The following is a 26,183-nucleotide window of genomic DNA, read 5'->3' as shown; positions in this document are numbered from 1 at the left end:
CACTTCTGCAGTGAGGGGTTCTCTGCGCCCCAACCACCCGGGAGCTTCTGAAAGCTACACAAGCACAAAGTCCGCCTTCCGAGGCCTCAGCGTCAGAGCTGAGCTACCGTTTTTAAAGGCTCCACAAGGACCTGAAGAAAGGCCCAGGCGGACAGCCTCGTGGCCACCAGCCTCCAACCCGGGAGAGGCGAGTCCTCGGGCACCCCAGGCCGAGGAGGGGTCGGTGGGCTGGTGTGGCTTTTCTATCTCACCGGAAAGGCCAGGCACACACGTCTGGGGATTTGGGTAGTTTTGTCATCGCTCTTATCCCAATGTGACCAGTCTCTAGCTAGAGACCAAGAGAGTCACAGGATGATAGATAATCTTTGTACAAACCCCTCACTCTTTTTTTAAAAGAGAGGAAGGATGGGAAGGAGGGAGAGAAAAGAGAGAAAGAGAAAGAGAAAGAGAAAGAGAAAGAGAAAGAGAAAGAGAAAGAGAAAGAGAAAGAGAAAGAGAAAGAGAGAGAGAGAGAGAGGCAGACTTCACGCCCTGACTGGGGATTGAACCTGTAACCGTGTCCGGGACGACGCTCCAACCAACTGAGCCACACGAGCCAGGGTCCTCACCCTTCATTTTTGACACATGGATCAGAACTACCTGCACACCAAGAAATTCCCATTTTGCTCACTATCTAAATCTTTGCATCCCATAATTTTCTCAGACTTCCATGGAAATCAATGTCAGTCTCATTACTTTAGTTTGGATTCCACACATTTCACTGAACCATCTGGTGGGCAGATGACGACTAGCAGGAAATCTCTGAAGTCACACTCACGGTGAAAAGGTTGGACCGGCGCTTGGACTGCTTCCGGACGGGCGTCGGGGTGTTGGCAGTGGGCGGGACGTCGATCCGCAGCTCCTTCTGGCTGGTGCTGGGGGTCGATGGGACGGAGGAGGAATAGTCGCTCAAACTCCCGCCTCCGTTACTTGTCTGCAATGATTCAAAACCAAGGTTTGGTTAAGGACACACTCCAGGAACCGAATGCCACCTCCCATGCGGGGTCATAACGAACACGTCAGCGAGTCACCCCGGAGAGACGCCCACGCCAGGCTGGGAGCTCCTCGCTGTGCAGCCGGTGTCGGCATCGGGCACAGGCGGTTTCCTTCCGGAACATACCCGCCCTTTCGCGGAGTCCTTCAAGAAGTGACTTAAGAAAAACAAGCCTCTATCACTTGTTTTAAAAATTCGAAAGTGAAATGTAGTCACTTTCTCTTCCCGCTGAAAAGGAAGGCACTGGCTGGACTCCGTGGGGCCTGTGGTTACTTCACTGCTCGAGGCTCCACGCAGGAAGCACCGTTTGCCCACCACTCACAGTTTGAAAATGCCATCTGGAAAATGTGACACCTTTTGGGAGATATTTCAAGATTCATAGAAAACGAAAGCTGCCTACAGGGAGGCGTGAACATTCTCGATAGAACCTCTACAGGCTTCGAATATCTATGATCACTGACCGACTCCCACGAAACTGGAAGCCTTCTCGCTGCATCCTTTTACCAGGTGCCCGTGTGGCTAACACCTATCCAGGAAATGTCAATCAAAACCGCGAGTGCAAGAAAAACAAGCCACGTTCCCTTAAGGGGTTTTGGTTAGGTTCTTCATAGTGACAATTATTTCATTTACTTCTGAGTAAATAATTGAGCAAATGTTGCCATGGAAAGATCGTTCCTACGGGGCCTCAGGGATTTGGGAATTGTAACTGAGGGCTGCTACCCAATCTAGGCTCACAGGGAGATGCACTGCTGACATCCGTCCACAACTGTCCCACCTGCAGGCAGATGGAAGGAGGGCCAACATGGGGTCCTTAAGAAAATGTTTTAATGGATTTATTTGAGAGAGATAAGGGGGGAAGAGAGAGAGAGAGAGATTGATTGAGATTGTTCCACTTATTTATTCATTGGTTAATTCTTGTATGTGTCCTGACCAGGGATTGAACCTGCAACCTTGGCGTACTGGGGCAATGCTCTAACCAACTGAGCTACCCGACCAGGGCCAACACAGGGTAATTTAAATCAACAACAAAGACAGTGAGCACAGCTCCCCTCTCTCTCTGGGCCAGCTCGCCTCAGCACACTGGCTGGGACGGGAAATGTTCAAGAATACGTCCCATAAAAACCACTTGGCCCAGCAGTGTCCGAGGGAAATGTTAAGCCAATTACCAACTTGCTGTTATTCAGAAAGTTGAAAAGAAAAAGAAAATCCACCTACGGCTGGGGGACCACCCTCTGGACAGGCACGGTCTCCTGGGCTCAGGCGTGCCTTTGGGCCCAACCTCTCGTGCGCCCCACGTACCTGGCTGATGTGCACGGCGGACACCTGCGCGGAGCAGACGGAGGAGTGGCTCGGGGAGTTGGGGAGCGACTTGCAGGGCCCTATGGACAGCTGCTGCTTCTTCCTTGTGGCGACAATCTTCTGGGCAACTAGTGGGCAGGGAGACGAGAGAAGTCCACGTGAGGCTGGTTTCCAAAGGCAGAGAATGTGGCGGGGACCGGAGCCCGTCCCTGTAACCCACTATCCCTGCAGCAACGGGATTCCTGATTGTTAGCTGGTGCATGACACGGACGCGACATTTCCCGGAGCCTCTCCTTCCCCTGCACCCCAGCTGAACGTGGTCCTGTGCACAAGTTCCGACAACAGAAGGGGCATGCGGCCGTGCCCAGGAATCTTTCTTGGGAGAGCTGCCCCTGGTCCATGCCTTCCCTGTGTCTTCCCTTCCTGCTGCTTAAAAAGCACATGTTGGCTGTGGTCCTGGGGGCCACCTTGGGGACAAAAGCCACACCTGTGGCGTGTGAGACAGGAGGAGCCCTCACAGACCACCTCAGAAACCTTGAGTGTAAAACAGAAAAACACACTCCTATCTTGTTTAAGTTATTCTAATAATTAGGTTCCGCCCCACCCTTAGTTACTTGGGGCAAAAATAATCCTAAATAAGACAGGTTAATGTAACCAAATCTTGAAAAATAAAAAATCTGTTTGTTTTTTTGCATAGCCCAAAGAATCACTCAACTTTGCAAGCTGCCTCACAGAACTATATTCAAGGACATGTAATGATATCAAAGACTTTTTTTATTTATATATATTGCTACACACATCGGAAGTTTATCTTAATCAATACGAATCTAAATTCAACCAGCCATAACTTGTCCCGGCAAATAGGCTCGCTGATAAAGCATATTGGATTTAATTGGAAAGGAAGTCAACGATTAGAAAGCTCTTCCTACACCCATAGGTGTCACTGCAGGAGAGTAACTGCAGCTTTTATTTGAATAGATGTGTGTCTTTGGGGACGAGCTGTAATTAAGTTCAATGATATTCAATCCTTGTGTTTGCCCAGAGAGTTGCTCTTTTTTGCGGACACCCATGCACAGGAGCGCATCACTGCCCCCAGCAAAAGGTTACAACACAGAAGGGAGCGCACGGCATCCGCAGGCCATTTCTCCTCCAAATGAACACAATTGTAATAAGGTACCAGTTTGTCCGGAGCTTATGGCCTCCATGTAAATGAATGATAGTATAAATATGATTAAGTGAAAACGCAATATGTAAAAAATGGCTCCCAGAGATGAGAGCCAGCCTCATTAGGTACAGCCCACCTCCAATAGGCCTCTTATCATCCTGAAAGGATGATATCAATTAATTTATCTTCCCGTAGTGTATTGATCATAACCTTCATCAGCTAATCATGTTTAAATTACAGAGGAACAGTGGGGCACTCTGTCATTTCAAAACCATCGGCGTATTGATCTGGGGTCTTTGAAGACGTATATTAGAGGATTTTATAAATCATTATGTGAACTCAAAAATAAAATTTAAGATCAGATTCCAACAGCTGCAACACATGTGTCGTGCCAGTGAGCTGAAATCCCAGAGACCAGGAGTAAATTAAGTTAAAATCATGACTATTTGGGGGATTGCCCATTTACTTCTTTTTGGAGGAGGGAGGAGAGCAAAAGGGGGTTTCTGATTATCAACTCGAATGCATGTTATTTTACTGCAGCCTCAGAGTCACTCTGCAGTTGGAAGGCCAGAGTGACTTTGATCTGAAAGCTCATTAAAAAGCACACAGGTCAGAATTAACAGGGCTGGGCATCCGGAGATCTCTGCAGACAGTTCCTGCAAATGTTTTCTTCGCAGGGCGATCTGAGGAGCTTTCTAAGATAAGTCAAATGAATGTCCCATCCTTCCTCCGTGGAGGCCCGTAAGAGCAAGTTCACCAGCCACGAGGACGTTTTTACCGCGAGTCCCCCTCCCACCCAATCAAACACGGACAGGGTGGTACAGAGCATGAGCCGGAGGGTAAGGGTTAAAATCCTGTTCATTTAATTATTGTTCTACCACATTTATTACAAAACACTGGTAGCATTTTTGGTAATACTTTTGGTAAATTCACGCTCATAACTTGTGGAATTTTTTAACTTTACTCACATTTGTTCTATTTTCCCATATTGTTATGTCCATACCCCAATGGAAGAAATGAAATTATTTACAAGTATGTTGTTCTAAAATAGACTCTTTCAAAACTACAGGATAACCCCCAAAAGTAGGGAAAACTCAACGGAGGGCAATGCGAGTATCTGACTTCAGAAGGAAGAAGACGAGTAAAAGGCCCTGGCCAATGTGGCTCGGTTGGTGGTTGGTGGGCATCGTCCCGTGCACCAGAAGGTGGCCAGTTCAATTCCCTGTCAGGGCATGTGCCTGGGCTGTGGGCTCGACACCTGTAGGGGCCATGCAGGAGGCAGCAAATAAATGTCTCTCACATGTCAATGTTTCGCTCCCTCTCCATTCCTCTAAAAATCAATAAAAAAAATACTTAAAAAAAAGAAAAGAAAAGAAGAGGACTAGTAAGAGGAAAAGGAGAGGATGAAGCAACTGTTGTGTAAGGTTTGGCACCCTCTCCACAGCGAGGATGAAAATCTCTGGGATCCCCCCGAGCTGCCTGCCGGCTCTACAACCTGAAGAGACCATGGCCGTCTAAGACAGTGCCCCGGCCCACCCCTCAAATGATCTTGCAAAAGTTAGGGTGAATCACAAGACATGAGAGATGAGATGGTCTGTGTGAGTCGGTGAGCCCCTCCCCCAAAACCGAAGCCAAGGAGAGGGAACTCCTGTCGCCTGGGATGGGGGGTGGGGTGGGGGCATTGTTCTATTGTAACTGGAATCATTAACTACTCATATTCAGAACATTTAAACGTTAGTAGACTTAAGACATGATATTACCCCAGATTATGCTGACTGGCCATTTTTATAGCCTCTGAGTTTTGTCTACATTGGATCATTCAACAAATGAGGATGTTACATATTTTATAGAAACATGTGTGAATGAATGATTCAAACAGAACACAGCACTGAGGTTACTTAGAAGAAGAGGAAACCCTTACCACTGAGAAGTGATGTTTCCTTGATTCTGGTGACCCACGTCCCCACACAGTCACCAGGGGAGCGAAGTGGCCACAATGTCAGCAGCATCCACTGCGAATGTTCTCTGTTTTGCTGACGCCAGCCAACTTCACGGACCCCCTGGCATTTCCACACTAATGCTCACTGCTGTTTCAGGTCACTTCCTCCCACCATTTTGAGTTTGATGTAGGTAATCCATAAAGAGATCCTTAGTTAACCCCTTCACTTGTATCTATATACACTGTATAAGCTTCCAAACAAAGCACAGAGATCGCCAGTGCCCGGGGGGGAGAGTGCAGGGGCTGCTGGGGGCTGGCAAGGGCCCCTGCTTGACCTGGGTCATGGATTTGAGACCATTTTTAAAGCCAATCCCTTAAGTACACTTTCATGTATGTATTTCCATCCTTCAATTTAAATGTAAGCAACAGCAAAGTGAGTTAGACATTTACTATCTCCACAAATTTTAAATTTTCCATCGGATAGATGACAAATGGCACCCTTTAATTAGTGGTAAATCTGAGACTCAGCTCCCAAATCAGACCTCATTAAACCCTGGCGTGGTGCCCACACCTGCTTCCGCTTTGCTTTCCCATCACTCCCACTAAGAGGGAAAGAACAGGCCCGGCTACACCAGGAAGCAGGCCCGCCGCACACGGTGCCCTGGCCTCTTCCCTCCTTTACATCTGACGCTGAGCCAGTCCACAGATGCAAACAACAAGGCAGACGGGACCACAGCAGGGCAAGGGCTCCGTCAGGCGGCCTGTATCCCCCCCACCCCCCACCCCCGCTGAGGGACCAGGAGACACCCTATCTCCCGGCCAGCATCCCCACGAGATACTAGCACATCCAGGACAGGGACCATGTGTCCCTTTCTCTGACCTCTCACTCTCTCTATGATCCTTCAAGTTTATTTGGGGAACAGATAAAAGAGGCCCAGGAGGGGCTCAGCCAATGCCGGCTAAACTCCATTTTCACAATCTGCCTTCACGGAAGCAGCTGGACTGTCCCCGACGTCCCTCCCGCTCTCCTGACCTCCTCAGCCTGGACACAGCCCGCATCACCAAGGTCACTGGTGATGGCTGGGAGGGGGCATCTTACCTGACCGCTGGGCAGCAGTGGGCGTCGCTGCGGGTGCCCTGCTGTCCTGCCTCCCTCCCTCCTTCCGTGGCCCCCACGTTCCTGTTTCCTCCCCCGCCTGCAGCTCCTCCTCCTCCTTCCCGGGCTCTTCCCTGTGGGGGACTCTGGGCTTCCCTCTCTCACCCTGTTCGGTCTCCATGCCCTCCCCCGCAGCCTGTCCACCTCGATGCCCACGGCTGCATGTCCACATCACAGCCTGGGCTCCCTGCATTCTAGAACCGCGTCTCCGAGCACCACTCGCAGCTCCCGGGCAGGAGGGAGGGAGACGAGTCTAAACATCCACAGGGCCCAGCCCGAGCCTCCCCTTGGCCACCAGACCTGCTTCTCCAGATTCCCCCTCCACTGACTAGCCTCCCCCCTCACACACTCAGTAGGAGACATGACGGATGGTAGATTCTACCACCAGAATCTCTCTCAAGTTCATCGTCACGGCCACTGCCTCCACCCAAGACCTCATCTTTCCATGCTGGTTACCAAAAGCAGTCCCCTCCACGGCCGCCCAAAGGAACGTGCTGCAGGTGGCCTTTTATACGGGCAAGCGTCCTGCTTACAGTCTAACAGCCCCCCATCCTGCAGACGCCCTGAGCCTCCTCACACAAGGGGCGCCCATGGTTGCGAGGTGAGTGCTCTGCCTTCCACGCAGTGGGATGCCCACGACCCTGACACTCCTGCCATCACAGGTCCTCCTGGACACGGGAGGGGTGACACGCCCAGCGGGTGTGGGAGGAGCGGCCTACCCCTTCCCAGTGCCCGCAGCTCAGGGGACAGTGTGGGCTCCTCGAGGCCCGCGACCGTCTGGGGACCCTGGTTTCCACTACAGCAGAGGTTCTCAACCTGTGGGTCACGACCCCTTTGGCGGTCGAACGACCCTTTCACAGGGGTCGCCTATGACCATCCTGCATATCAGATATTTACATTACGATTCATAACAGTAGCAACATTATAGTTATGAAGTAGCAACGAAAATAATTTTATGGTTGGGTCACAACATGAGGAACTGTATTTAAAGGGCCAGAAGGTTGAGAACCACTGCACCACAGGAAGCCCAGGCACGCTTCATCTTCCAGGGCCGTTTACCAATCCATTAGTAATGATGGGATCGTCCTGGGGCCCAAGTCTCTGGTCTCATTTCTCAACTGGCTCAGAACCCCACGGTGGCCAAGGAAGCCTTTGAAACCCCACGTCCCCACATTCCCAGCCCCACAGCCTACATACAACCAGACAGAAGTCCCACAGCTGCCTCAGCCACTGGCCCTCTACAGCCTGTAACTCCAGCTGCCCCCCACCCCCGCCCAGAACACGCCTTCCATCTCCCCATGGCCAAGTCCTCGAAGAGCCCCCACCTCAGCACCACCGCCCTGGGAGCCTTCCTGTCCTACCCATCCAGACTGCTCCGTGGAGCCCCAAACCCCAAACACACACAGGTGCGAATGTGGCCAGCTCCGCATCTCACCCGTACCTGGACTAGGCACAGCTGTGTGTGCATGGACATGTATACAGGCACACACACACATGTACATAGTGTGTATACATATGTGTGCACACACGTCACACACACGGAGAGGGGTATGTTGATGAAGGGATGCAGCTCTAGTCCTCGCCCTGAATCCTTAGAGCCTGGTGTATAGAAACTGCTCAGTAAACGACTCGCCAGTGACCATTCACATGAGGTTCTGCCTCCTGCTCTGGACCAGGGCAGGGTCACCTCTGAGGCTCCTTTTGCATGGCACCAGCTGGCACCCACACTATCCAAAATTAAGCACAAATCAAACTTTTTAACTTCATTAATGATTATGACATTTTTGGCATAGTCCAATAAATGTTAGTGAATTTAATCAGCAAAACATCCTCTGTGGATTAAATGATTGACTCGAATTCATCAATTCATAAGGACTTCCGCAGGCCCACCTGTGAGCCAGGAAAGGTGTGTGTGTGGGGGGGGGGGGCAGGAAAAGAGGGGCACCACCTGGTCTCAAATTTCAGCAGCTTCCACTCCAGGAAATCCTCACCCTCCATCCAAGGAGCTCCCCTTCACCAGAGACGGGCCGAGGTGGGGTCCCTTGTCCCACATCCCCTTTCTTCACTCATCATTTACTCAGCTCCACCACCCAACCTTCTCCCTGTGCAGGTCCCCAGGGCCCCAAACTGGCCGGTCCTCCCCACTTCGCGCCGCCCCCCCCCCAGTCCACTGGAGCCTGGAGATTTAAGTGATCAAGTAGCTTGGTGATAATCTGCTTCTAAACGTTCTGCACAATTCTGTCCTTTCCAACATCAACTTCTGCTCCATGAGCTTCGCAGCGTCTTCGGGACTCTGCAGGGCTCTCCGCACAGGGCTCTCCGCGAGTCCCAAGGACGCCTCGAGCTGTGCTGGAGGCAGATGCCTCATGGGGGTGGGGGGCTGCTAGCTGAGGGTGGCCCTGGGGAGAAGCATGCAGACTTGAAGAGCCACAATTAGATGCCAAGTGGACACGGTGTAAATGAAGCCAAATGTGAGGGAGAGGATGATTCTTCAGCTACTGAGAACAGCTGCAGGCAGCCTCGGAGGCCAGTCTGGGTGGGGGTGGGAGACCCATAGTTTTGAGTAAGCAATGTTAGACAGGAACTTAAGTATGAGTGATACATCTAATAAAAATATTTTTCATCTTCATAATAGACACACTTGTGAAAATCAACTGGCTTGAGACTCCAACTTTACTCCACAGAAACTTTACTCCATTTTAGGACACCAGGTGCACCGGTCCACCTCCGCTGGTGCCAGCACCCAAAGGCAGCGTGTCCTGCACCATCCACCAGGCTCCTCCCTCAGAGCCAGGGCGGGGGCAGGGCTGAGAGGCGAACACCATAAATAATGAAACCGCCAGGGACTGTAAATCTTCCAGCAACAAATAAAAGATCCCCTAACGTCTCAACTCAGTTTTAAATTACAGTTGAGTGATCATTAAACTATCTTATTAATTAAGAAGAAATTAATTACCAAATTATCTATGAGTTCTGACTTTGTGACTTAGGAGTGAAAAGAAATGTGAAGTGGATTTTTTCTCAAAGTTAATGAATGTTAAAATAAAGGGTGTGTTCTGTATGGTGGTAACCCTGTGCCCATCTCCTAGGTTTATTTCCATATTGTCTCTGTTTCAAGTATAGAGGCTGTGCCCAAACACTAACAAAATGAAAACGGGGTGGGGGGGGCGGGGGGGCGGTGTGCTTGAAGGTCTCTTGGGTTGTTTGATGCCTTATGACAATTAGTGAACCATGGGGACCCACGCTCGGGGACCCTGGCACCGACACACCTGTATATCCTGCCAGATGGTGCTGCCCATCAGAGAATAGTCAGTTCACGTGCCGAGGCAATGGGCCAATGTGACCGACCGCCGACTCTTCTGCCAACGCCAGGCACCATGCTTTCCCTGCACTCCCAGGGCCAACATGCACCTGGCCCTCATCAAGCCCTGGCCACCTGGATAAAGGAAGGAACGCAGACTCCCCAATGGGGATGGGCGAGAATGTATAAGAAGGTGAGGGAGAAGATTCACAGGGGAACTGGGAATACATTTTAAGAATCTCATATGCAAAGAAAAGTGACAAGTGTGGACTCAATCCTTAAGGCACCAGGAGGCCATCAAAACTCTTCCAGGACAAGTGAAAAGATGCTTTGGGAGGACACGTGGCTGGTTTGGAAGATGCAGGCCATCCCTATCTGGACACTGGAGGAAGGAGAGTGTGTGTGTGTGTGTGTGTGTGTGTGTGTGTGTGTGTGTGCGCTCTGTGATGGACGTCCCAGGGTCTGGACTCAGGAGCCTGGCTCCCCGGGCTCAGAGGCACAGTGATATTTTGTTTTGAGACTCTCATACCTGAAACTGCTCTGACTCTACCCTTACACCTGTTTTGTCGATGATGCAAAGCAACTAAAAGAAGTTCTAAGGTGACAGAAACTCAGTGATGTCGTTTTGGCTGAACCCCAGTTTACAACCCGTCAAAGCCAATTTGGGCATGTAACCTACACGGAGTTACGGTTCCTGAAACCCGAGGACACTCACCGTATTGAGAAAAGTGCCCGGACCCTGTCCCTCAACAAAAGTTGGACCTTCACTTCGGCAGGAGAAACTCAGACCCTCGTCCAGCAAGGCGGCCAGCGTTCCTGCCACTCCCTCCAAATCCCCAGCCGTCCTCCCACGGCCTACTTGCCCCATCGAAAGCCCCGCTTCCCACGGACACCACGTCTACGGTCCTCAAACGGGTCTGACCTGAGCATGTGCATGTTTCCACAAAACAAACCATCAGCCACCAGAACAGTTCCTAATTACAGCTGCTACTAACCAGGACGGACAGGTGTCCTACACCTTGAATAGGTCAGGAAGTTCATTGGAAACACTCTTCTGTGCATCTCTGGGCCCCTGGGCTCCAGCAAGTCTTTGGGAGAAAGGGTTTGGTGGGGAACTCCTGGAGGACTCACCTTCTATGCACCTGCACACACACTCTGACAACACTGCTATGGTATTGAAAAGAAAAAGCCCTGTGACCCCAGACGGGACATGGCAAAAAACCCAGGATCCCTTTAATTTCTTCCAGCGAAGCGTTCAACTTCCACAAAGCAATGAAGTCTGAATTCTTAATCTGAGATTCAGTTCTTGTCTGTATTCTTTTTATCTCTTGTATTAAAACAAATTTATCTTCATTTATGTCACAATTACCTATTACGGTTGTTAATTTGCTGGAAATGAAGCTATTGTTTAATTGCTCCTATTAACCGGGACTGAAACGCCGGCTGTAATAAACAGTTACCTTCAGGACGGGCAAAGTCACGGCTGCCGACAGGAATTTCAGAATTTGAAAAGAGGGGAAACGTCTACCGTTCCAGGCAGCTGCAGTTCCCGCTTCCTTTCAGAGAAAGTGAGAGAACATAAAACTAAGAAAAAAAAGCTGGTCTTTCTGATGTTTTTTTTAAAAATATGTTTTTATTGATTTTTTTATAGAGAGAGAGGAAGGGAGAGATAGAAACATCAATGATGAGAGAGAAGCATCGATCAGCTGCCTCCTGCATGCCCCGACTGGGGATCGAGCTTGGAACCGGGGCATGTGCCCTGACCCGGAACTGAACCGTGACCGCCTGGTGCATGGGACGATGCTGAACCACTGGGCCACGCGGCCGGGAAATCTGACGTTTATTTATATGTGGACTCAAGGATGATTATTCTGATCATAACTTGTTGTCACAAGTTATTATTTGTGGCAACAAGGACATCAAATTATCTCCCAGGAGATGCACGTCCCCTTCTCCACGGCACAAATGTCCTTTAAAATTGAGTCCCAAAGTGCAACTGCCCTGGGGTGTCCGAGTGCCACACACTGGGCTGATGGGCAGTGGGAACCAAGACGCTGACCCTGTGGGGTCTCAGGCCTCTGAAGGGCACAGGGACCCTGTCCAGACCCACAGGACTGCAAACATCCACTCCTCTGAAAATGAAGTTTCAGTTCATCCCAAGACCATGTTGTCAAACGCCCTTCAGTCAGTCTGGGCACGGGCTGCTGGGCCCCACCCTCAATCAGCATTTCTCCCCTCGGAGAAAAGGGAGGTGCTGCGCAGGGCACGGCCCGGAGGTCCCAGGACTCCACCACAGCTCCCGTCAACAGCACGCCCAGCGCACGGTCAGCCCCGGACATTCCAGGGACCCTCCAAGCCTGACCCTCCGCTCACACATGCTGTCTGGCCTTCCTCAGCACCACACTCACTGCCTGAGTCCAGCACCCTCGTCCGAGACCTTGCCACACCAACCCTCCTTCCCAGTGGGGGCCCTGGCGGGTTTCCCTCTCTGCCTGCCGCCCAAACTTAACATCTTTCACTCCCCCAGGCCCTCACTATGCTCAGGGATCGGGGGTTCTTCACCCAGGTCCAGCCCAGCCTGAGGGACTTGTTCTGTGTCTCTGGCTCCTTGTCCAGGACCCTGGACCAGAGGTTTAGAAAGAATACAACTGTGCTTGGATTGTGCATAAAAGCAATGTGTGGCGATTGCCCAGAGAAGCAGGGCGCTACACTGGGACGGGTATGCGCTCCTGACGAGTCCTGGCCCGGGTACCCTTGTGCCAGTTCGTGCTGCTTGGCACCTGAGCAGTGCCCCTCAGGAGGCACCCAGCTCTGCCAGTTGGTTCCCTGGACCTCATGGACCAAGGGCTTCTCCTTCAGGACCCCACCAGCTCAGGGTAGGACAGCTTTTCTCTTCTCTTCACACTGCGGTGAGACACAGGGCTGAGCCCCACCCCATCCAGCCCACCTCCCCTTAGCATTGTTATAAGTGATCCTGAACACAGTGAGCAGAGATGAAAGCAGCTAACACAGCTCAGGGTGATCTGAAATGTAGAAAGATGTGCAAAAAGCACACAGTACAGACCTTCCAAGAGCGGAGCAGCCGGCCGGTGTGGCTCAGTGGTTGAGCATGGCTCCCCATGCACCAGGAGGTCACCAGTTCAATTCCCCTCAGGGCACATGCCTGGGTTGAGGGCTTAATCCCCAATAGGGGGAGGGCAGGAGGCAGCAGATCAACGTTTCTCTCTTATCAATGTTTCTATCTCTCTCTCCTTCTCCCTTCCTCTCTCTGAAATAAAAATATATTTTATAAAACGGAGTTTTCTGGACGAGGGTGAGATGAGGTTCTCACCAAGGCCCAGGTCAGCACGGAGACACAGACACCGATCAGAAAGCGTCTGTCGGGCTGAGACAGGGCCCAGCGCAGACCTGTCCCCCAGGCCCGGAGGGGATTAACTTCCTCTCTCACTCGTTCTCACGTCGGATGCAAATCAGCACTTTCCAGACGAGGCGGCGCGGCCCCCAATAAATTGGCAATACAATTAGATGGCAGGCGAGGACCTGAAAGATAAATGGCTGAAACACAGAGGGGAAAAATGAACCTGTCACTTCTCCTCGACTCATCAAGCTGTCTCGCAGAGCGGGCTGATGGCTGCCGAGCGGGGGTTCCTGACACCCGAAGGCGAAGGCTCACCCTGGAGCACTTTAGGCCGCACGGGGCCCCCTGGACTTTCGGCACCAGGGAGGCTCAGGTCTCCCCTTTCAGACCCACGATGTCTTGAAAGGGCCAAAGATGGGTCACAAAATATGCTCACAGGGCTTGTGAGTGACGTGAAGGAGAGACCACGGAGAGATGCCTGTGGTGCCGCAGGCGGGGCTGACGGAGGAGAAGGGGCTGCAGAAAGGGATTTAAATCGTGAAAAAAGAAGAGATGCCACAAAAAGTGAGGAGCGCACAAAACTGATGGTGTGAAATTATCCAAGCGAAAGAAATGGCACGCGGATGTAAAGAAAGATGAGGAGATGCTGACAAGAATAGGTAGGAGACGGAAAGGGTCCAAAACAAGAGACTGCATCAGACATAAGGCTGTAAAAGGATGTTGAAAGCAGGAACCTTGAGACAAATACAGTCAAGTATAATCACTGGTTTTCTTTTTTAAAAAATTGATATAGTTTGATTAATACCCGTTTAACCAAATCTATCAGTCTAATTTCCTTCCTGTTTTAAGATACACCTGCTCCCCAGAGAAGGGCGTTCAGACACGGCGCGAACCCCGCCCCCCGCCACTTGTCACAGGAACGTCTCCTTCAGATACCTTGTACTTGGCAAGAAGAATGGACATACCCATTCCCGCTGAAGCTGTTTTCCTATTTCCAAAAATAGCTATCCTTACCACAATCTCCACAAGAAAGACATTTTCTCCCTAAAGTGGGGGAGACGACGTCTTGGTTGGAGCCTGAGAAAACGACCCCTCTCCCCCCGGCTCATGAGCGACGAGCCCGCAGGTGGCCCCGCACGGAGGCCTCCGAGAGGTGACAGTGACACACAGGCTGGATTAGGCCCTGTATTGTGATGCAATTAGGAAGAAGGATGAGATGACAGAACAGATTTCCACCCGCTCTTCACGGCCTTTGTGCACAGACTCGCAGGAACACGCTCCCCACACCCTCAATTACTATCTAAGCAGCACCATCCCCGGAAACCCACCCTTCCAAACATAACACTCCTTTGGGTGCGTTTCGCCTTTTGTGATATTATAGCGATAGCAGGCATTTATGTCACGTGAATTTGAGAGCCCAAATAAAGAAATGACACACATTCTATAGAATTAATATAGGGCTTGAGACAATTCTTCCCCCATGGATCACGGTTACAGAAGAGTTAAGTATATAGCGCAGAGAAACTTTCGGTAAGTTTTTTTTTCCTTTAAAAAGAAATTAAGTTTATCAATTGCCACGGTAATTACTCACAGTACCTCAGGTAATTAAAAGGGATCTAAATCTAACTTTATTTACATTTAGAATACCCGAGGTCATTGCCGATCAAGATTTCACATTTGTGACTAATAATGTTTAAGTGTTAATTAGACTTCAGCAGAGAATACTGATTGATTTTTGAATTTGTAATCTGCTGTGATTTAGTAACAGTGACGAAGTCATACTATCCCTATCGGTTACCTCCAATTTCTATGAATTATTGAAATTCTTAAAAGAATCAAGGATGCATTTCAATTTTGGAAAGCCTCATTAAAAAAACATAGACCTCATAATAATACCGTACATCTCTCCCAGTGAGTGAGAAAGTTCTTCACATTGAAGTCAGTTTATATGAGCCAATCTTTTTTTTTTTTTTAATAATACCCACCCTAGGATATTTTTTCCACCGATTTCTTAGAGAGTGTGTGTGTGTATTGGGGGGGAGATACATTGATGTGATAGAGACACATCAATTGGTTGCCCCCTACATGTGTCCCGGGGCTGGGGATCAAACCTGTGACCCTTCAGTGTGTGGGCTGACACTCTAACCACTGAGCAAACCAGCAGGGATATATGAGCCCATCTTAATGTAAAATACCTACAGTAATACTTTAAATGGATTAACAACTGTTTTGATTTCCCCTAAATTATTAACAAGCAAAATTTTATTTATTTTGTTGTTATATCACCTGAGGATATTTTTCCATTGATTTTTAGGAAGAGTGGGAGAGGGAAAGACAGAGAGAAACACCGATGTGAGAGAAACACATCGATTGGTTGCCTCCTGCATGAGCCTGACCAGGACCCGGGTCGGGGAGGAACCTGCAACCAAGGTACTTGTCCTTGACTGGAATCGAACCCTGGACCCTTTGATCTGCAAGTCGACGCTCTATCCAGCTTGGGCAACATGTAAATTTTAAACATGCACAAAAGTTGAGAGGATCTGAGTGAACGCCCATTTCCACACCACCTGGACTTTATCACTGTAACATGTTGCTAAACTTGCTGTGAGAGATATACAACCATCTGCCCATCATCTTATTTTCTGTTGCATTTTAAATGTTGCAGACATGCAGTTCAGCCTGGGCATAAGTAACTCTCATTCATTAAATGTTCAAGGTTCCTTTTTTGAGAATAAATGTCCAGATCATGAAATGTAAAAATCTGAGTTGTACTCTTCCATGAGTTTCGACAAATGACACCTAACTCCCGTCCCCATGAAGATTCAGGATATGTCCACCCCCTCAGGGAGTCCCTCTTGCCCCTCCCCCGACACTCCCCCTCATTTCCTCACAGCCACAGGTTTTTTTTAAAAAGCCACAGATGAGCTTCGCCTGTTGTGGAACTTCAGGCAGACGAAAGCGCTCGTTTTGTACTCTTACACGTGTGCCTCTTTTCCCTCAGCACCATGTTGTTGTTTTTTAAATATATTCTTATTGATTTCAGAGAGGAAGGGAGAGGGAGAGAGAGAGAAACATCAATGACTAGAGAGAATCCTTGATCGGCTGCCTCCTGCACACCCCACACTGGGGATCGAACATGACCTCCCGGTTCATAGGTCGACGCTCCACCCCTGAGCCCCTCTGGCCGGGCTCAGGTCATGTTTTGTAGGTGCACCCAGAGTAAGGCATTCTCACACGCCCTCCACCACGGCGGTGAGGTGGAGAGTCACAGGCGAGAGGGACAGTCAGCACCCTTCTCTTCCCAGGGAGACTACAGGCCTTCACGGCCTTGCCCGCCGATCCCTGGGGAAGACGTGATCTCCTTCCTAATTACCACTAACGTCTCTGGTCCCACTAAGGGTGAGAAAGGGCCCAGAGTTGTAGAACATTAAGCCTATTTTTGAATGCATCTGACTGGGAGCATATGTGTTAGCTGTAGGTGAAAGATTATAATGATTCTTTAGACCACAAGTTCAAAACCCTTTCCTCTTTACCCAGAAGTCTCACTTTAATCCACCCTAAGACAATGTCCTTCATGAACAAAACACCGAGGAATGTTGTCCTTGGTGACATCATGGCTCAAACTCACCAGAAAAAAAAAAGCATTAAGCCCTGGCCTGTGCAGTGGTTGAGCATCGTTCCATACATCAAGAGGTTGCCAGCGGGATGCCCAGTCAGGGCACATCCCGGGTTGCAGGCTCGATCCCTGGTAGGGGACCTGCAGGAGGCAGCTGATTGATGTTTCTCTCTCTCTCTCTTCTTCTCTCTCTAAAATCAATAAAAACATATATATTTTTAAATGGCATTAAAAAACAACAACCCTGATGGACACTTTACAAACAAGTCACAGAATAGCAGAGATGATTCTCACACCTCAACCTACATACACACCAGCAGGTCACAAAAGTTATGTGTGTCCCAACCGTTTAAAAGGTTACACACACCACACACACTTTATTGGACTTCGCAGCAGCAGACAGCACCGCCCTGGAGGCCAGTCCCATCCCTGCAGGTGCACAGCTCCCCACGCATAGGAGCAAAAGGCACCTCACCCCAACACCTGACCAGGTTTACTTGTGTCGAAACTGTGACAATTAATCACGCAACACACTGTACTTCAACGCCACTCAAGGGTGATATTTAAAGAGAAAGAAGGACCCGACTGTGAGTTTCGTTAAGTTATTCAAACAAGGCAGATGTCTTGGGGAGTGTCTGTAATTCTCCCACTGACACTGCCACCATTGTGCTTTAGGTACTAATGGCATTATCTTTCCACATATAAACTCTCTTAGCTTTGGAAATTCAGTTTGAGGGAAAAACCCCAACATGGAGAGATGGAAAGAACTCCAGTTTGTGCTAGCTAATAATCCAAATCATTAGCATCTATCTCAAGAATCAGAGGAAGCATTTTAAAGGAACCCTCTTTCTTCACTGCAGAACCTCGAAGTATGTCTGTGGGTGCGACACTTCAGTAAAAGGCAAGTTACAGCCCAGGAAATTTAATACACTGAAGACAGCTGAGAAAATCTGGGTATTTGTTTCCTTCCTCAAAAAAAAAAAAAAGATAATAATAATAATAATAATATAAATGAGAAAAGACGGTAAAGGTATTGCCTTTGTCTTCATAACAGGCTCCTGATGGTCAGAACACGCAGAGCGAGGGAGAGGACAGCCTGCAGGCAGGCCAAGGGGCCACTGCGGGCTGGGGGTCCAGCCCACACAACAAAGCGAGTATCAGAATAAGCGAGTCATAACATGTTGGTGGCGGGTGTCTTATCTTCAATTTGTAATAAAACACACCTGTGAAGCGCAAGCAATCTAAGTGCAATGAGACGGGGGTCTGCCGGGACAGGAGCCACAGCCATCCCTCAAACATGCTGAACTCCACCCAACAAGGACGCTGATTCAGTGCAGAGGCGGCGAAAGATGACGCTGTCCATGGTCTGCACCTTCAGCTGCAGCTCCTGCCCGGAGGGCGCCCGCCAACTCCACCTGTGCCCCTCAAAGAGCTGGTCGTGCTGTCCAATCACAGGCCTGAACAACAATCCACAGTCAACAGCAGCTACCAGCGGTCCAGGGGCCCACACTGCCACTGGCTGCCAGAGGCACTCCAGCGGGGGAAAAAGAGAGCTGTGAGAAGATATGCGTCCCCCAAAAGCAAACTGGTGACAGAAACAGTCAACTCTATTGTGTAGCTTTCAAAACAGCTTCAGTTGGCTACGTGGTGGCTCAGGGGAGCGCTGGATACCCCCTGCCACCGAAGCTCCCAGGTGCTGAGAGACTGAGTACAGGAATGACCAGCGTCCACTGGAAAGACGCCTGCATCCAGGAGGCATGACTGAGTCTCCATGGAAGACTCAACTCTCCTCGGTGCCTCTCCGGCCTCTGGAAGCATTTACCTGTAATTCAACGCAGGAAAGGCATCACAGGGCATTTATTATAAATCTCACAAAACACGTGAGGCCCCTTTGCACTTTAATCATTTGCCAACAGTTACAATAAGATTGTATTAAAAATTTAAACGGTCCTACTTAAGCAATTTACCTTCAAATGTCCATTTCCAGGGAATGAATCCGGGGATATGAATGTCGCACCCTTGGTCAGATTTATGGCGCCTAAGAATTTTTCTCCTGATACGGTTCTGATGAGTGAAGTCTAATGACTTTAGTTTTATTACTTTTTAAGCACTTAATGGGGAAATTTAGACGTTTTCACAAGACTGAGCTTCAACAAGAATGGTACATTAAAAAATGACAGGTAGGGAAAGGTCTCTGAGATTACTTTAGAGGCACCCAGATTAAATACAACCAGTGCAAATCGTGAGACATGACAAATATCACAGGCTTGCCTTGGCCATTATTATTTTCCCCCTAATGTCTTAAATAGTCCAGAGAATATTTAACAGAGTAGCCATGGAGAATTTTATTATTATACATGTAAAATTTTAAAGCCATTTAAAAAACGCCACAGTATTTAATTTCCCCCACACACTTACAGCTACCTACCATAGGGAGGTTACAGAGCAAATGCCATAATTATCTCCGTGTAATTACCTACGCCCTGGCAAGCAGCAACTGTTTCTACCACCAGCCAGACTGACAGCAGGAAAATGATCTTTCAGATGCTCGGAAGTGAATCTGAAAGTTTTCAGGGCACTTGAAGTAATTTTCCCCCAACTTAAACCCACACAGCTGTGATCCCTTGGATTTCAATTAATGCCGAGGCAGTAATCCTATCAATCACCGAGGACTATAAATTTCTTATCTTTCTCATTAGCTACACCGCTGCACAGCTTAAATATAAACACACCTTGCACAGGACTGTAAATTATGCAGCACGAGCGCTCTACCCACCATCAGGAGGCACAAGAATAATTTGAGCAAATCCGAGTTGCGATGGCCCAACTAAAGCTGATTTACACGTCTCAAAAAAATAAACACCACCGCCAGTCACCCTGACAGCACAGCTCCTTGAGTTTGCTTATTTGGCTTAAAACCCGTAATGACGCATCTTTATTAGTATTACTAAGTTTTATGTGCAAAATCCAATTTTCTGTGGAAATATATTTTTTGCTGCATCTGCCAATAATATCTTTTGCGGTTACCTTTAGCTATTCATTTTTTTTAGAAAACCTAAATTTCTCAACTTATTTTTTAAAGCTGTAAAAAATAAAGCCCCACAAAACTATCATCTTGAAATAAAATCAGGTACAAGCGACTGCATGCAGACCTGGGGGTGGGCAGGGGCGGCTGGCTGCTTTCTCAGAAACCTCGTCAGGCTAACGTGATGACAACAATTTTCTGAGCCTCACGTGAACAGCTTTACCGTGTTTTCTCTGATGACACGGTGCCGTTCAAGCTTTTAAGGAAACACCGCTATAGAGTAGTTTTCTATAAGGTACCAATTTACAAAGCAGCTCAAGGGGTCAGACACTAGGGCTGCGCTGTTTTGACGGCTGACCGTGCTTCTGCCATGAGCTTCCGCCATGAGCTCCCCGTTTCCCACCACATCCACTGCATGCCTAATTTAATTAATTGTATCTTTCAAATGAAAATGGATGTAGCACATTAACATACACTTGCAGTCTGCAAAGGAAGCCAGGGCAGGGTGTCTACAGCTGTGACCACACTGCCACCTAGTGGCCCTACTGTGACTTGCCTTACGTTTCTGAGAACTGCCTGCCTGGATTTGACACATTCTAAGGGCAGCCAGATGCACTATGTAAGGAGTTTCAGGGGAATATGCCATGGGGAGAACTGTTTACTTAATACAGACAATATTAATCACAAACTGTTTTCAGATTTTAAACCCCCCAAGAGGTGAGGCAAACAGCCAAGCCAAAAACAAGCCTCGAAATCAAAAATAGGCAATTCTGATGGTATGTGAATTGTATCCCAGGAAGGCTTTTATTTAAAAACAAGCAAATCGACTCATCAGTGTTCCTGTAAGGATTTCACGTCCTCCAGCGCTAACACCTCACGTTCCCGTGGCCTTTTGCTGCTGGCTCCATGCAGACTTCTGGGACACATTCATTACTGGCCACACGACAAAAGCGGTCTCTACAACAGGGGTTCCCATCTCAGCTCTGCGATTTATGGCCTGTGAGATTGTTGGCAAGTGGCCTGGCTGTTCTGTGCCTGTTTCCTTATCTGCATGTGACTCATGGAGGTGGGGCATCAGCTGGGTGTGAGGAATGCAGGCATACCTTGGAGATACTGCAGGCTTGGTTCCAGGCCACCACAATAAAGCAAGTCACCCTTTTGCTGGTGGAGGATTTTGCCTTCAATTTGTAAAAAAAAAAATCTGTGAAGTGCAATAAAGTGAGGTCTGCCTGTCCGTCACTTGATTGACATGAAGCACTTGGAGGAGCTCATAGTGCCGGTGACAGCAAAGATGACGATGCCGGGACATTCACTGGGAGGAGCCCATAGTGCCAGTGACGACGAAGATGACGATGCCGGGACACTGATCTGAATCTAGACGTGGTCCCTGATCTCGGGGGGTCTAGGGTCTAGTCTAGGCAGGAGGCAGGACATTAGACAGGTCATCCTTAATCTAGACGTGGTCCCTGATCTCGGGGGGTCTAGGGTCTAGTCTAGGCAGGAGGCAGGACATTAGGTCATCCTCGCTAAGCTGCTGAACCCCACTTTTTGTCACTGCGGCTGCTCTACTGTCACCGGCTTCCCAGCTGAGGAGGCTGGTACCTCCCCCAGGTTTCGAGGCAGCACAGCGGTTGGCGGGCAGCTGACCAGGCACCACGGCTGCAGACGGAAGGGTCCCAATCTAAGTACTGTGAGAGGAGAGGAGGGAAGAACAATTTCCTGAGAAAGTGCCACTGGAGCGGGCCTTGAGATTAAAAAGAGAGTAAGGAGTCAGGGACAGAGGGGGCAGGAGGAAGGACAGCTGAGAACTGAGGGGGGCTGGGCGGGGACAGGGGCAGGCACACAGCAGCCAGGACACAGCCTCAGAGCAGGAGGTGCAGACGTGAATCTGGCTGCAATGGGGGAAGGACTGGAGGAGATGGGGCACCTATGAAGGAGAAGCTGCAGAAGGGAGCCCTGGTGGGAGGGGCAGGGGCTGGGACCACAGCCCTGGTGGTGGTCATGTGACCAGAGACCTGTAGTTGAACCAACAGAACCTAGTGACAGGACTCGGGCAGGAGGCGTGAGGTCAGCACGTGCCCCAGCTGTCTGACCCGAGTAACAGATAGATTCCCTGGGACACCTGAGAGGAGACAGCAAGTAGATGGCCGATGGATCGTCTGGGGCCCAGAGAAGAGCTCCCCATTGGCAGCTGTCCCAAGCCCCAGTGAAGCCTGCGGTGACACTGTCCAGGTCAGAGGGGTCAGGTGTGGGGAGGAAAGCAGCCAGCCAGGAGAGCCCCCCCCCCACCCCGCCCCCCAAACCACTTCATCATGAATTGTCAAGCATACAGAGAAACGTAACAAATCAATGAGCACCTGAAACTGCACCACCTATGTCCAACAAGTGCAAACACTTTGCCAGACTTGTTTTATTTCTGTACAGTGGGGCCTTGACTTACGAGTTTAATTCGTTCTGTGACGGAGCTCGTAACTCAAATTACTCGTATGTCAAATCAAAAAGTGAACAAGTGAGACACGTGATGCTGGGCTGATGTTGTGGCGTTCACTGTGACGTTCGCTGTGCCAACTAGCGGTGGGGTATCTGAAGCTGGCTCGTAACCTGAATTTTAGCTCACAACTCAAAGCAAAAAATCGGCCGAGAGACGGCTCGTATCTCGAAAAACTCGTTAGTCGGGACACTCGTAAGTCAAGGCCCCACTGTAGTTGGTAACTGAGCCAAGTCACAGGCATCGTTCACTTCAGCCCTAACTGTGTCATCGTCCCACGCGGTCACTATGCCCCAGGCGAGACTCAAGGCCTGTGTGTTCACGCCCGGATGCAGGAGAGGCTTGCGCACGCTCAGAGACACGTGAGAGACCTTCGTGGCCAATGGTGGGTTCTGGGACGAGGCCAAAGGCGGTGAAGTGTAACAGTGGGGAATTGTAACCCATCCACCACTCTTTCCTGGTTAATCCTCACCCAACCATATTTTTTTCCATTGATTTTCTAGAGAGAATGGAAGAGAGGGAGGGAAGGGGAAAGAAAAACATCCATGGGAAAGAGACACACCAGTTGGTTGCCTTGCGCATACACCTGGGCTGTGACCGGGAATCGAACCTGCAACCCAGGTATGTGCCCTTGACTGGGAATCAAATCTGTGTTATTTCCATTTAAATGTTACACCTTAAACCTCAATCGCTTTACTAGCAGCAACATTTAAGCTGTACTCTTGAAGGTTTTGATTTTGGAGTCCTAAGTTCCCATCAGCCTGCTTGCGCCAAAAATCCATGCTAATTCGGGGAGAATGACCGGAGGGATGGGAGGAAGCACTGGGTCCTGCGGACGCCGTCCTTTCTAGAAACAGGAAGGAAGTGCCTTCAGGTCTGGGCGGGCTTCCCACTGTGGCAGGCCTTGCTGTCCTCGGTGGACACGCTCGCATCTGCAGACCGAGAGCAGCCCAGGCCTCGGGCAGGGTGGTGGGCGCCGGGGCAGCTGCTGCCTCTGCTCTACGATTTTCTGGACGTGGGTTCTTAGACTTGCCCCACATAGTGAGGGGAAAAGCAGTATCTAGAGAAAAGGTGCCCATCATTTACAGTTTCTTTTCAAGACAATCCACAGCAGGTCCTGAGTCGGCTGTTTCACTGCAGGACGGCGAGTCGGCGTGACAAGACGGAGGCATCAGGAGCACCTAGGAAGCACTGCCTGTTTCTGCCGAGGAGCCTGGGGAAAAAGATGGACTGAACTGGCCAGGTGGGGAGAGATACTCATCTTCACACAGAAGAACAAGACAAAACAAAACAAAAAACAAAACCGCTTCAGTGAACTGCGGCCATGTTTGAAGAGGGATTTAGTATTTAGATGTGAGGACAGAGGGGCGCTCAGTTAACTAGTAAAGGAACTACCCAGAGACCCACCGCTCACCTCGGGGATTCTAACTGGGCCCCGTGAGGAGCCGTGCACTTGACTTCCTGGCCTGAGAGCCATGTCTAACGAGTCGCTGTTTATTTAAAAGCGTTAGAACTGACAGTGAGTCTATGTGCTTCCAGAACACAGAGGGAAAGGGGGCTACAAAAGACTGTGCTGCCCTGGCAGGTGGCTCCGTTGGTTGGAGCGTCGTCCCGGGCACCAAAAGGTTGCGGGTTTGATCCCTGGTCACGGTGGGAGGCAGCGGATCGGTGTTTCTCTCTCACATTGATATTTCTCTCTCTCCCTTCTTCACTCTAAAATCAAACATATCCTTGGGTGAGGATGAAAAAAACAGACTTAGTGCTATTTCTCCTACATCAGATAAAAGCAGACAGGATAGAGCCATTTCAGCACCTTTACTGCACAGGTGAGGAGCTGGAGGCCGAGGAGGGCAGTGTGGCCTTCCTACGGGCAGAGTCAGACCAGCTCACAGCCCTGGGAGGCCAGCGGCCTGAGGGTGGCCCCTGCCTGCCCGCTCAGAGCTGTCTCCAGCTGTGCCCTATGTGGATAGCACCACCTCCGAGGCTTTCCATGACCTTTATAACAGGTGGTTGTTTACTCTAAATACATCGTTACTAGCAGCCCTAGAAGGAGGGGATGGGAAGGTGCCCCATTCCACAGCCGGTCAAATCAAGGAAGTGCGATGCTGAGTCGTGTGTGATCAGAAGCTGACACGGACCCGGAGTCACCCACGGGCCACCCAGGAGCCACGGTGTCCTGGTAATTAACTTGGCAACATCCGAGGTGATGATTCGGGATCTACTGGGTTCAGGAGCCCGTGGGCGAGTAGCTGCCCAGTAACAGCTGCCTTGGCGGAATCAAACAGCAAGTGCACCGGGAGAAACGGCAGGGGCTCGGCGTGTCTGGTCATTAGCAAGCTCCCAAGAAACACCTGGGCCTTGGGGGTTCCATTTCCTTCAGCCACCTTCTGCATAGAACCGTTAAATAATTCCACCTGAGCTCTGTGGTTTGTTTTGGAAACCTTGGATGATTCTGCTTTACTTTCATTGCACTTGTTTTTAAACAGGTAGAAAGGCTGAACAATAAAATACAAAATACAAGGGAGCTAAAGTGAGAAAGTGTGCTGACCCCAGTGGCATGCAAATATTTTTCTAATGGCTGCAAACTTTCCCGTACCAGCTGCGCTGATTTAACCATATTTTTTTCCTGTCCTGAGGCTAGTTGGGGCAGACACCCAGCTGTGAGGTTGATGGTGGATGAAGGCCAGTTTCCATTGCAGCTGGTCAGGCCACGTGGCCCTGAGGGTAAATACCTCGAAGGGCACTCCTGGGCCGTAGACAGGAACCCAGCCCAGAGCAAGCAGGCTGTACACACACGGCACTCAATAAATACTGGCTGAGGACAACACGGCCAACGCCGGTCTGACCACCCGATTCTCTCCTCTGCACAGGGAAGCACCTACTGCTGAGCATAAAGCATGTGTCGGGTCAATGACAGGGCTCTGCGTCCTGTTTGAGAAGCCTGCCGAGGGAGGACAAGTGGAGGAAAGAGCCTGCGTCAAGGTCGAAAGGTGAGGGCAAGACGAGGACTAAATGTGGCCACTGGATTTAGACAAGGTCACTGGTGAGGTTGGCAACCACTGGAATAGAGCCCCAGTTTTGCTTGAAAAGTACTGAAATTGACAAGATGGGCATACAGTAAAGTGTTTACCACTAGAAGGTGGAAGAACTGTTGATTTTAATTGGCTTCTTTCTCATTTTTTGTATTTTTACAAGCAGGTGTTATTTTAATTAGGAAAAATGTTTGTTTATATGCATAAACAGATGATATAATATACATGAAGGCATATTTTAACGGAAGTGGCTGTTAGCTGCAACTGTGACGAGCAGAACTCCAGGGAAAGAATGTGGGAGTACCTGGGCAGCGAGGGCACGGCCTCCGCCTCCCAGGGCAGGACTCACTCAGGTGCAAGTTTGTGGACACTTTGTCCACCCTGGTCCAATATCAACGCCACAGAACAAAAAGCACTGGCACTGAGCCTCGGCTTACACCCCCATCCTCCGCCTGACCAGGTGAGCGCTGGCACGTGGAGCTGTCCTTTAGCCATTGCACTGGTTTTGTTCAACTCTTTCCCCTTATTTTTGCCATCAATTTATAGCAATTAAGTTAATTATATATTACCAGAGGCCCAGTGCATGAAATTTGTACACAGGGAGAGTCCCTAGCACTGCCAGCTGTTGGTGGGGGCCTCCCCCCTCTCACTACTCACTTCACCCCCCCCCCCTGATGGAAAAAAATAAGGGGAAAGAGTTGAACAAAACCAGTGCTATGGCTAAAGGCGGTTGGACAGCCAGCCCCGCCCCCTGGTCAAACTCCTGGCCGA

The 26,183-nt window shown here is 49.8% G+C and overlaps 1 protein-coding gene across 1 annotated transcript in view; it reads right to left on the bottom strand.

Moving 5' to 3' along the window:
• AGAP1 (ArfGAP with GTPase domain, ankyrin repeat and PH domain 1) overlaps positions 1-26,183 on the bottom strand; it is a 256,941-nt gene that overhangs the window by 216,760 nt on the left and 13,998 nt on the right. Inside the window, exons 3-4 of the mRNA XM_014464050.1 lie at positions 2,333-2,460; positions 818-973 (exon numbers count right to left, since the gene is read on the bottom strand). Coding sequence (XP_014319536.1) covers positions 818-973; positions 2,333-2,460 — 284 coding nt within the window. The remainder of the gene's footprint in view (positions 1-817; positions 974-2,332; positions 2,461-26,183) is intronic.

Source organism: Myotis lucifugus, unplaced genomic scaffold (genome assembly GCF_000147115.1).
Source record: "Myotis lucifugus unplaced genomic scaffold, Myoluc2.0 scaffold_3, whole genome shotgun sequence".
NCBI classification, from domain to species: Eukaryota; Metazoa; Chordata; class Mammalia; order Chiroptera; family Vespertilionidae; genus Myotis; species Myotis lucifugus.
Note: the sequence above shows the minus strand (reverse complement) of the source record. Positions and strands in the feature narration are given on the sequence as shown.